At 47.1% G+C, this 12,376-nt stretch overlaps 1 protein-coding gene across 6 annotated transcripts in view; it reads right to left on the reverse strand.

The window, feature by feature from the left end:
• GPN1 (GPN-loop GTPase 1) overlaps positions 1-12,376 on the reverse strand; it is a 116,462-nt gene that overhangs the window by 47,510 nt on the left and 56,576 nt on the right. Inside the window, exon 12 of one of the 6 annotated variants that reach the window (XM_037893566.2) lies at positions 5,957-10,252. The exons of 4 other annotated variants lie outside the window; for them this stretch is intronic. In XM_037893566.2, coding sequence (XP_037749494.2) covers positions 10,167-10,252 — 86 coding nt within the window. In that variant the 3' untranslated portion in view covers positions 5,957-10,166. Of the gene's footprint in view, positions 1-5,956; positions 10,253-12,376 lie in introns of those variants that run through there. One more of the 6 variants, XM_037893565.2, reaches the window with a different exon arrangement.

Genomic DNA, 12,376 nt, shown 5'->3' on the forward strand with positions numbered 1-12,376 from the left:
TCTGTACTCCTCCCTGGCGAGAGGAGTAGCGCTAAAATTGACCTTGCTGGGTCAAATTTGGGGTAGTGTGGACGCAATTCGATGGTATTTGCCTCCAGGAGCTATCCCAGAGTGCTCCGTTGTGACTGCTCTGGACAGCACTCTCAACTTCGATGCACTGGCCAGGTAGACAGGAAAAGCCCCAGGAACTTTTGAATTTCATTTCCTGTTTGGCCAGCGTGGTGAGCTGATCAGCACAGGTGACCATGGAGTCCCAGAATAGCAAAAGAGCTCCAGCATGGACCTAATGGGAGACACTGGATCTGATTGCTGTATGGGGAGAAGAATCCGTGCAGGCAGAACTCCAAAAAGACAAAATGCCAATATATTTGCCAAAATCTCCAAGGGCATGATGGACAGAGGCTACAACAGGGACACAGCAGTGCCGCGTGAAAGTTAAGGAGCTGAGGCAAGCCTACCAAAAAATAAAGGATGCAAACATTCGCTCCGGGTCAGAGCCCCATACATGCCGCTTCTATGATGAGCTGCATGCATTTCTAGGGAGCGCCCCTACCCCTACCCCACCACTGTCCATGGACACTTGCAAGGGGGTAGTCTCATACAACAGGGATGTGGATTTTGTGGAGGAGAAGGAGGTTGAGGATAGCACACAGCAGGCAAGCGGAGAATCCCTTCTCCCTGGCAGCCAGGAACTGTTCATCACCCTGGAGCCAATACCCTCCCAAGGTGGGCTCCCGGACCATGAAACCGGAGAAGGCACCTCTTGTGAGTGTACCTTTGTAAATATAATACAGGGTTTAAAAGCAAGCATGTTTAATGATTAATTTGCCCTGAAGACTTGGGATGCATTCGCGGCCAGTATAGCTACTGGAAAAGTCTGTTAACGTGTCTGGGGATGGAGCAGGAATCCTCCAGGGACATGTCCATGAAGCTCTCCTGGAGGTTCTCTAAAAGCCTTTACAGAAGGTTTCTGGGGAGATCAGCCTTATTCCGTCCTCCATGGTAGGACACTTACCACGCCAAGCCAGTAGCAAGTAGTCTGGAACCATTGCAGAACAAAGCATTGCAGTGAATGGGCCTGGGCTTTGGTGGCATTCAAGCAACATCTGTTCTTTTTCTCTTTGTGTTAGCCTCAGGAGAGTGATATCATTCATCGTCACCTGGTTCAAATATGGGAAATTTGTTTAAGGGGACATTCAGAGGTGCCCGTTCCTGCTGGGCTGTTTGCCTTTGGCTGAAAAGAAATCATCCCCGCTGTTAGCCATGCAGTGGGGGAGGCCCGTTCATGCTGAGCTGTTTGCGTTTGGCTGACAGAGATCTTCCCTGATACTCGCCATGTGGTGCAAGTGTGTGTGTGGGGGGTGTGTGTGAAGCGATCATCCCAGAGAATTAGGTGTGTGTGTGGGGGGGTTGGGTTGTGCTGCACATTCACCCTAAAACCGCAGCCCCTCCTTTTAAATGGCCAACCCAACGGGCTTTGCTTGGTATGGGAAAGGAGAGCGCTGCTGTTTGAAACCATTCCCACGTTATGAAGGTTGAAGAAGTTGAAACCCTTTTCCTCACCATGGCCGCCTGGAAGCCGAATTCTGTTGCCCAGCTGAGCATGTGTGATGTCTCACACCAAACCAGCAGGCACTCAATATAAGAGGCAAAATGTGACCTTGTACCAAAAGCACGTGCTATGTAATGTGAATCGCTTGATCAGTGTGAAATAGTCTTCCCTTTGTTCTCTAAAATGCATCTTTTTAAATACTACTCTCCCTTTTTTTTTTCTGCAGCTGCAAATGTTTCTACACTCCCCCATCATCTCCGTCCCAGAGGCTAGTGCAGATTAGAAGGTGAAAAAAACGCACTTGCGATGAAATGTTCTCAGAGCTCACGCAGTCCTCCCGCACTGAAAGAGCTCAGCAGAATGCATGGAGGCAAACAATGGCAGAGACCAGGAAAGCATTAAATGAACATGATGAGAGGAGGCAGGATGCAATGCTGAATAATGGGGGAGCAAACTGACATGTTCAGGCATCTGGTGGAGCTGCAGGAAAGGCAGCAGGAGCACAGACCACCTCTGCAGCCCCTGTATAACTGCCTGCCCTCCTCCCCAAGTTCCATATCCTCCTCACCCAGACGCCCAAGAACGCAGGGGGGTGAGGGAGGGGGCGGCTACCGGCACCCAGCCACTCCACCCCAGAGGATTGCCCAAGCAACAGAAGGCTGGCATTCAATAATTTTTGAACCGTAGTGTGGCCTTATCCTTCCCTCCTCCCCTCACCCACCCCTCCCGGGCTACCTTGAGAGTTTTCCCCCATCTGTGTGATGAATTAAGAAAGAATGCATGATTTTGAAACAATGACTTTATTGACTCAGAAAGCGATGATCAAAGTGGGGAGAGCGGTTGGCTTACAGGGAAGTAGAGTCAACCAAGGGAGCAGGTTTTCATCAAGGAGAAACAAACAGAACTGTCATACTGTAGCCTGGCCAGTCATGAAACTGGTTTTCAAAGCTTCTCTGATGCACAGGGTGCCCAGCTGTGCTCTTCTAATCGCTCTGGTGTCTGGCTGAATGTAATTGGCTGCCAGGCGATTTGCCTCAACCTCCCACCCCGTCATAAACATCTCCCCCTTACTCTCACAGATATTGTGGAGCACACAGCAAGCAGCAATAACAATGGGAATACTGGTTTCACTGAGGTCTAGTCAGTAAACTGTGCCAGCGCGCTTTTAAAATGTCCAAATGCATATTCTACCACCATTCTGCACTTGATCAGCCTAGAGTTGAACTGCTCCTGACTACTGTCCAGGATGCCTGTGTATGGCTTCATGAGCTGTGGCATCAAGGGGTAGGCTGGGTCCCCAAGGATAACGATAGGCATTTCAACATCCCCAACGGTAATTTTCTGGTCTGGGAAGTAAGTTCCTTCCTGCAGCTGTTCAAACAGACCAGAGTTCCTGAAGATGCAAGCATCATGCAGCTTTCCCGGCCATCCCACGTTGATGTCAGTGAAACGTCCCTTGTGATCCACAAGCGCTTGCAGCACCATTGAAAAGTACCCCTTGAGGTTTACATACTGGCTGCCAAGGGTGGTGCGGTCCCAAGACAGGGATATGCGTTCCGTCTATCGCCCCACCACAGTTTGGGAAATGTGCAGGTCATAGTGGATGGCTTTGCTGCAATGGGGTTCCCTGAGTCACTACCCTTGATAGGTTTCAGAGTAGCAGCCGTGTTAGTCTGTTTTGGCAAGAAGAAAAGGAGGACTTGTGGCACCTTAGAGACTAACAAATTTATTAGAGCATAAGCTTTCGTGAGCCACAGCTCACTTCATCGGATGCATTCAGTGGAAAATACAGTGGGGAGATTTATATACATAGAGAACAGGAAACAATGGGTGTTACCATACAGACTGTAATGAGAGTGATCACTTAAGGTGAGCTATTAACCAGCAGGAGAGCGGGGGGGGGGGGGGGGGGGGGAGGGCGGGACATTTTGTCATGATAATCAAGGTGGGCCATTTCTAGCAGTTGACAAGAACATCTGATAGCAGCAGCTCAGTGACTGTGTTGGCTACTTGGATCACAGCAGCCCCCACAGTAGATTTGCCCACTCCAAACTGATTCCCGACTGACCGGAAGCTGTCTGGCGTTGCAAGCTTCCAGAGGGCTATCACCACTCACTTCTCAACTGTGTGGGCTGCTCTCATCTTGGTATTCTTGCGCTTCAGGGCAGGGAAAAGCAAGTCACAAAGCTCCATGAAAGTGCCCTTATGCATGTGAAAATTTCGCACCCACTGGGAATCATCCCAGACCTGCAACACTATGCGGTCCTACCAGTCTGTGCTTGTTTCCAGGGCCCAGAATCGGCATTCCACGGCATGAACCTGCCCCATTACCACCATGATGTCCAATTTGCCAGGGCCCGTGCTTTGAGAGAAGTCTGTGTCCATGTCCTCATCACTATCGTGATCACGCTGTCATCGCCTCCTCTTGCAGGTTCTGCACATAGTGCAGGATAATGCATGAGGTGTTTGCAATGCTCAAAACAGCAGCGGTGAGCTGAGCGGGCTCCATGCTTGCCATGGTATGGCGTCTGCAGGACAGCAGAGTTGCAGCAGAAATGGTAGATGATGATGGATGCCATGAGAATAGATATTTATACAGAACAATGAGAGGACCTGGGCCAAAAGAAATCTGATGAGGTTCAACAAGGACAAGTGCAGAGTCCAGCATTTAGGACGGAAGAATCCCATGCACCGCTACAGACTAGGGACCAAATGGCTGGGCAGCAGTTCTGCAGAAAAGGACCTAGGGGTTAGAGTGGAAGAGAAGCTGGATATGAGTCAACAGTGTGCCCTTGTTGCCAAGAAAGCCAATGGCATTTTGGGATGTATAAGTAGGGGCACTGCCAGCAGATCGAGGGACGTGATTGTTCCCCTCTATTCGACATTGGTGAGGCCTCATCTGGAGTACTGTGTCCAGTTTTGGGCCTCACACTACAAGAAGGATGTGGAAAAATTGGAAAACATCCAGCGGAGGGCAACAAAAATTATTAGGGGGCTGGAACACATGACTTATGAGGAGAGGCTGAGGGAACTGGGATTGTTTAGTCTGCGGAAGAGAAGAATGAGGGGGGATTTGATAGCTGCTTTCAATTACCTGAAAGGGGGTTCCAAAGAGGATGGATCTAGACTGTTCTCAGTGGTAGCAGATGACAGAACGAGGAGTAATGGTCTCAAGTTGCAGTGGGGGAAGTTTAGGTTGGATATTAGGAAAAACATTTTCACTAGGAGGGTGGTGAAGCACTGTAATGCGTTTACTAGGGAGGTGGTGGAATCTCCTTCCTTTGAGGCTTTGAAGGTCAGGCTTGACAAAGCCCTGGCTGGGATGATGTAGTTGGGGATTGGTCCTGCTCTGAGCAGGGGGTTGGACTAGATGACCTCCTGAGGTCCCTTCCAACCCTGATATTCTATGATTCTATGACCTGCGAGGTGGATTCATGGCACCAGGAGAGCAGAGTTGCAGCGGAAGCGGTGGAGAACGACAGTTAGCACTGCACACATTTCCCGAGGAAGAACACAAGTACCTGGGAGCACATGACAGACAACATGGGGAAATTCGCTATTGAGACAAGAGCAGCAGAGCAGAGATGCAGCGGAAGCTGTGGATGATGACAACGGTTAGCAGTCCTACTGCACCATCTGCTGACAGCAGTATGTCGTCTGCACGGAAAAAAGACATGAAATGATTGTCTGCTGTTTCTTTTATGGAAAGAAGGGCAACTGACAACATGTACCCAAAACCACCCATGACAATGTTTTTGCCCCATCAGGCATTGGGAGCTCAAGCCAGAATTCCAATGGGCAGCGGAGACTGCGGGAACTGTGGGATAGCTACCCACAGTGCAACGCTCTGAAAGTCGACGCTTGCCATAGTACTGTGGATGCACTCCATCAACTTAATGCGCTTAGTGTAGTCATACGCAATTCACTGTATAAAATCGATTTCTAAAAATCCACTTCTATAAGATCGACCTAATTTCGTAGTGTAGACATACCCCTAGTTACTGCTTCAATACAAAGGCCTGAATTGTTGCCAGGTCCAAGAGAAACTGTCAGAATTTGCATGGTTCAGGAGGTGGTGAAAAATCTGTTTCCCTGAGAGGCAGCAGATGCATGAATGAAGGCTTTATAATCTCTTTTTGAGGTCTGCCATGACTGGCACCAACTTGACTAAACTGCCGTAACACACTGAGGTAAAACATAGTTCTTTATTCAGTTCTACTGTTTTGAGGTAAATGTGAGACACCTAATCTAACATTCTTATCTCCATTCAAAAAAAGAAAAAAAGGTGTTCAGGTTAAAGCTGCCTGAAAAAGTCAGATCGTTACAACAGCAAGGTTACTCACATATCTATAGCCAATGGCAGCCAAAGGAGCTGACATCAGTGGAGCTCCGCCTTTTTTATTTAACTCCTGCTCCAAAACACAATGCCCAAAGGGCATGACTTTCGAAAAGGTTCCAAATCACCATGACACAACACAGGCACCTTGAATCCTACCAGTGGGAATACATAAGAGGCATCTGATGATGAAGGGGCAGTATGTGACATCTTTCTCGCAGAGACATTTTTGAGTTACTGTATGGATAAAAAGAAAAGGAGGACTTGTGGCACCTTAGAGACTAACCAATTTATTTGAGCATAAGCTTTCGTGAATGCATCCGATGAAGTGAGTTGTAGCTCACGAAAGCTTATGCTCAAATAAATTGGTTAGTCTCTAAGGTGCCACAAGTCCTCCTATTCTTTTTGCGAATACAGACTAACACGGCTGCTACTCTGAAATCTGTATGGATAAAAGCTGCTGCAGAGGAGGGTTGTCTACCTCCAGGTAGCAGCTTTGTGGTAGGAGCAGACAAATGCAATTACTAGTCTAAATCTCAGTAAAAATACAGTAGAACCTCAATTATAAAGACCTCGAATGGAGGTTGTTCATTACTCTGGAATGTTTGTAACTCTGAACAAGGCGTTATCGTGGTTCTTTCAAAAGTTTACAACTGAACATTGACTTAACACCGCTTTGAAACTTTACTATGCAGAAGAAAAATGCTGCTTTTAAACATCTTAATTTAAATAAAACAAGCACAGAAACAGTTTACTTATCCTGTCAAATGTTTGTTTAAACTTTCCTTTTTTAAAGTAGTTTATGTTTAGCACAGTGCTGTAATGTATTTGCAGTTTTTTGGTCTCTGCTGCTGCTGCCTGATTGTGTATTTCTGGTTCCAAATGAGGTGTGTGATTGACTGGTCAGTTCACAACTCAGAGGTTCTACTGTACATTTAGTGGATACAAGTGGGAAAAGAAGCTTTGAGTTGTGAGCTGGACATGTCACTTGTGGAGGTGACTAAATTTTCAGAAGGGCAAAGAAGAAATGGTTACCTACCTTTCGTAACTGTTATTCTTTGAGATGTGTTGCTCATGTCCATTCCATTCTAGGTGTACGTGCGCCCATGTGCATAGTCGTCTGAGACTTTTGCCTTAGCAGTATCCACAGGGTCAGCTGTGATGCCTCCTTGAGTGCTGCAGTCATGCGTTGGTATATCGGGTGCCACCAACCCAACGACCTTCTCAGTTCCTTCTTGCCTGCAACTCCAACATAGGGGCAGGAGGGCAGGTAATTGAATGGATGTGAGCAAAACATCTCAAAGAACAACAGTTATGAAAAGCAGGTAACCGTTTTTTTCTTCGAGTGCTTGCTCATGTTGATTCCATTCTAGGTGACTCATAAGCAGTATCCTCGGAGGTGGGCTCAGAGTTCACAGCCTAGCTGCTTGCAGTACTGCTTTACCGAAGCCAGCATTGTCCCAGGCCTGTTGGGTAAGCATGTAATGGGACGTGAACATGTGGACAGATGACCAGATGCCGCCATACAGATGTCCTGGACAGACACTTGGGCTACGAAAGCTGCTGAAGAGGCTTGCTCTCTGGTTGAGTGGGCAGTGACAATCGCTGGAGGTGGCACCTTCGTCTGGTCATAGCAGTAGCAAATGCAGGCAGTGATCCAAGAAGAAAGTCTTTGAGCGGACACCAGATGACGTTTTATCCTGTCAGCCACCGCGATGAACAGCTGTGTCGATTTGCGGAATGGCTTGGTCCCTTGAATGTAGAAGGCTAGCGCCCTTCTGACATCTAGGGAATGCAGCTACTCTCCTCCTCCAGCTTATGTGGTTTTGGAAAAAAGACGGGCAGATAAATGTCCTGGCCCATGTGAGACTGGGAGACCACCTTAGGCAGGAAAGCCGGGTGTGGATGCAATTGGACCTTGTCCTTGTAAAAGACTGTATAGGGTGATTCCAAGGTAAGTGCTCTAATCGCAGAGATCCTGTGGACTGAATTTATTGTGACCAAGAATGCAACCTTCCAAGAAAGGAAGAGGAGAGAACAGAAAGCCAGAGGCTTGAAGGAGGGTTGCCACAAATTGCAGCATGAAGCCCAAAGAAACTGTGTTGAGCACCCAACAGTCCGAGGTCAGCTGCAACCGGGCTGACAGAAGGGGTGTAGACAGTTGAGGAAAAAGCAGGAGGTGGATCCTGGGCAGTGGCTGGGCTGCCATCCTTGGGCGCATCCTCAAAATGCCTGTTTCTGGCTGCCCTGGTCTCTAGAGGGGGTAGGCTGGGCAGAAGAGTGGGAAGACGAAGTGTGCCATTGCCTAAACCCCTTGTCTTTCTCCTTCTTTCTGTAGAAGCTGGATTTGGGGACACCCCACAACAGTGACTGAGGCAAAGGAGGCAGAAGCCGGAATGGCGTTCTAGCTTGTTGAAGGGTGTGCAGCTCTGCAGTCACAGGACAAAAAAGGGGGGTTAGTGGGTACAGACTGTTGTAACAAGCCATAAATCCAGTGTCGCTAATAAGACCATGATTTTTAGCATCCAGCTAAATTAAGGTGGCGTGCAAGTACCCCATCTGGATGAGGGCTGAGAAGTCTGATACGGAGTGGCTGCTTTGTGAAAAAGTGTTCGCTCCTATGATATGGCTTTTTACAACCATCTGTAGCCCACTAACCCCCTTCTTTGTCCTATGACTGCAGAGATGTTAACGGGCCACTTCACCTTGAATAGTTTCCCAGACCTGAAGAAGAGCTCTCTGTAGCTCGAAAGCTTGTCTCTTTCACCAACAGGAGTTGGTCCAATCAATGATATTACCTCAACCACCATGTCTCTCTAATATCCTGGGGCCAGCACGGCTACAATACTGCAAACAAAATAGAAATAAGGAGCACATTTTTAATAATGATTATAATTAACCATTGGAACAACATACCTAGAAACACAGTGAATTTTCTCACTTGAAGTTTAAAATCAAGACTGGATATTTTTCTAAAACATATGATTTTGCTCAACCAGAAATTATGGGACTGATGTAGTGATTACAGAGTGTGATTTTATGGCTTGTGCATGTAGGTGGTTGGACTACATGATACTAGTGATCCCTTCTGTCTTTAAAATTTACGAAAAAAACTCCTGATGATGGATAATGTATATAGCAAATAAGTAACTGTAGGTAATGGGAAGATTTCCGTCTTCCTGACTTGGATAGCACCCTTCATTTTGCTTGTCTTGGGGGCCAAAAAGTTTTAGAACTATTTGGAATAAGAATGAAACTGATGCGTAATTGTAGGTGGCCAGCACAGTGCCCACAACACTATGCAGGGTATTGGTTCATTTCTGACTGAGCGGGAAGGAGCACCAGCTACTGAATCACTAACAACACTTCCTGCAGCACCTGCGTTTTCAGTGTCTCTGGTCACAGGATGAAATGCCATTTAGCTTCACAGCTCAAGATACTATGGCTTCAGGCACACAGCTCACTCCCAGTGTTGTGCCTCTGGGTGTGCTGCAAGCATACAGAGCAAGCTTATTCAATGAACCTCCCATGAAGTTCAACTCTGTCATTCCCAATCACCACTAAGCCATTTGTCAATAGCAAAAATACTTTATAATAAATTACAAAACAAAATAAAATGTCAAACATGGGATTGCAGTGACATTTCAGTTACCCTGTTTCAGTCACTCAGAGAAAACTCCATTTAGAAACAGTTCCTGAAAAGACCTTTCCAGCCTCTGACCAAATTTTAGCTACAGAATTTAATAGGGAATACATTTAAAATTGAGGCTCTGGCTATCATCACACAAGACTATTGCCCCAACCCTCTGAATTTGAGCCACCACCATAACTAAAGGGAGACAATTCCCAGAAGAGCCTTCCAGCAGAGGTCTCACCCATCCCCTGCACCCAACAGAAACCATAAGCTTTGAATGTGGGGATGGTGTTGAACTCCCAGGGGTGGACCAAAGCTTCAGACAATAATGATGACACACCAGGAATTCAAGTTCCCAACAATGCGGAGCAAAACTATTTGGAGAAAAGGAAAAAGTGCAATCCTTATTTTGTTTTAAAAGTCACAATGGCAAAAGGTTAAACACCTGAAGTCAGAACTCCAGCTCACAGTAACCAGCTGATTTTGCAAGTACAGATATTTAAGTATCAGAGAAAGTGCTTCACAGAAGTTAGATTGCATACAAGGCTGCACTGGTGTCTTCACAGCACAGAAGGTGGTGGACACTTTGCTCTTGCTGTTCCCTCCAGTCGAAGGGTTTGCAGCGCTTTGCTTCTGAAAGTCTCTTAGTGGCTGCTTCTATTCTGGTACTTCATCCTGGTCTCCTGCATGAAGTTTCTGAAGGCTGGTTCTTCTTGGCTTTCTTCAGTGACTTGGGGGGGGAAGACGGGGGGGCGGGGGGGAGAGAACAAACATACATAATTCAGTACTAAGCCAGCTCCTACCCTACTTAAGGTTCTGAGTTAAGGTGGGAGTAAGGCTACTGGGAACACAGAGTAGGATGTAAAATGTCTATCTAGGTCTTCATCTATTTGCAGTTCCCTTCTCCTTGGCCCACTCAAGTCCTAGAAATTCCCAGGAGAGGAATATGAGAAGCTAGAGAGAATTGGACAGGGAAGAGGAACACACACACTGTCTCTGCCTCTCCCCGCCATGCTCCCTGTCACTCCCCCCTACACACACCAGTTGAAAAGTGGCTGGCAATTTAGTAGGATCCCCATGGAACATTGGGATTAAAAAACCTGCATCATATGACACTGTACCTGCCTCATGAGGCATTGCAAACCTTTCCCAAAGCACCCTGTGGCCAGTTGCACAGTGGGATAGCTACCCACAGTGCACTGCTCTCAGTGTCAATGCAAGAGCTGCTAGCGTGGATGCACTCTGCCAACACAAGAAGCATAATGTGGACATGCAATAGTGGTTTAATTAAAGTGCTTTAATGAAAACAGCATAACTTTTGGCGACAAAACTCTGCAGTGTAGACATAGCCTAAGACATAGCCTTTCCTAACCATCCACACAGCTAAAACTCTCATCCAAGTCTCACATTTCAATTACTGAAACATTCTTCTCGCTAGCCTTAACAAATGCAATCTTGCCTCACTAATATCCATTCAGAATGCTGGCTGCAAAGAATTTTCCTAGCCTCTCTCTTTGACCAGCTCACCCATCTCTTGCATCCCTCTTCTGGCTCTCCCTTCTCTATCACATCAAACATAAACCTGCTTGCATTCGTTTTCAAGGCCCTTCACGGTCAATCCTCACTTTACCAATTATCTCATTTGCTAATGAGCTGTTGATGCTTGCCTCTGATCCACCCATGGTGGCAGCCTCCACTGCACATTTGTTATACTTTCAAACAAGCATTTTCTCCAGTGCTGCTCCTCACACTTGGGAGGTGCTCCTCCAAACTTCCACAAAGCTATCTCATTCTCGACTTTCAAATCCCTCCTCAAAACTCTTTGCCATGATGCCTACAAAAAGGTTGACAATGGTTAGGCTACTGGTGAGCTAAGACCACTGTTTATCATGCTGACTCCATGTACTCCTCCATCCATTTGTTATCTCTTTGTCCTATATTTAGACTGTAAGCTCCTTTAGGTGAGTACTGTCTTTCTGTTCTGTTTGTACAGCACCTAGCACAATGGGGCACTGGTCCACAAAAAATAGTTACTAACCTTCCGTAATGGTTGTTCTTCGAGATGTGTTGCTCATGTCCATTCCATACTAGTTGTGCACACAACACATGCACAGTTGCTGGAGATTTTTCCCTTAGTGGTATCTGTAGGGACAGCCCTAGCGCCCCCTGGAGCCCTGCATTTATGTGCCCATATAAGGAGAGCCGCCAGCCCTGCACCCTCTCAGTTCCTTCTTGCTAGCAACTCCGACAGAGGGACAGGAGGGCAGGCCATGGAATGGACATGAGCAACACATCTCAAAAAACAGTTACAGAAGGTTAGTAACCGTTTTTTCTTCAAGTGCTTGATCATGTCAATTCCATTCTAGGTGACTCACAAGGAATATCCGATCTGGCAGTGGGCTCAGGGTTCACGGACATGTCGATTGCAACACTGCTCTCCTAAAACTGGAATTGTCACGGGCCTGCTGGATGATGGCGTAGTGGGATGCGAAGGTATGGATCAATGACCACATTGCAGTCCTGCAGATGTCCTGGACTGGAATCTGTGCAAGGAATGCTGCTGATAAAGCCTGGGCCCTTGTACAGTGGACTGTCACAATGGCCGGCAGCGGGATTTTGGCCTGCTCGTAGCACGCCCAGATGCAGGCAGTTATCCAGGAGATCTTCAAATGATACTGGCAGACCTTTCATCCTGTCCACCACCGCTATAAAGAGCTGCGCTGATTTGAAGGCCAGGGCCCACCTATCGTCTAAGGTATGTAGTTGATGATCCTCATCTGATAGGTGAAGCTTCGGAAAGAAGACAGGCAGAAAAATGTCCTGGTTGTTATGGAACCGTGAAACCACCTTGGGC

This window comes from Chelonia mydas, chromosome 3 (assembly GCF_015237465.2).
Source record: "Chelonia mydas isolate rCheMyd1 chromosome 3, rCheMyd1.pri.v2, whole genome shotgun sequence".
Lineage (NCBI taxonomy): Eukaryota > Metazoa > Chordata > Testudines > Cheloniidae > Chelonia > Chelonia mydas.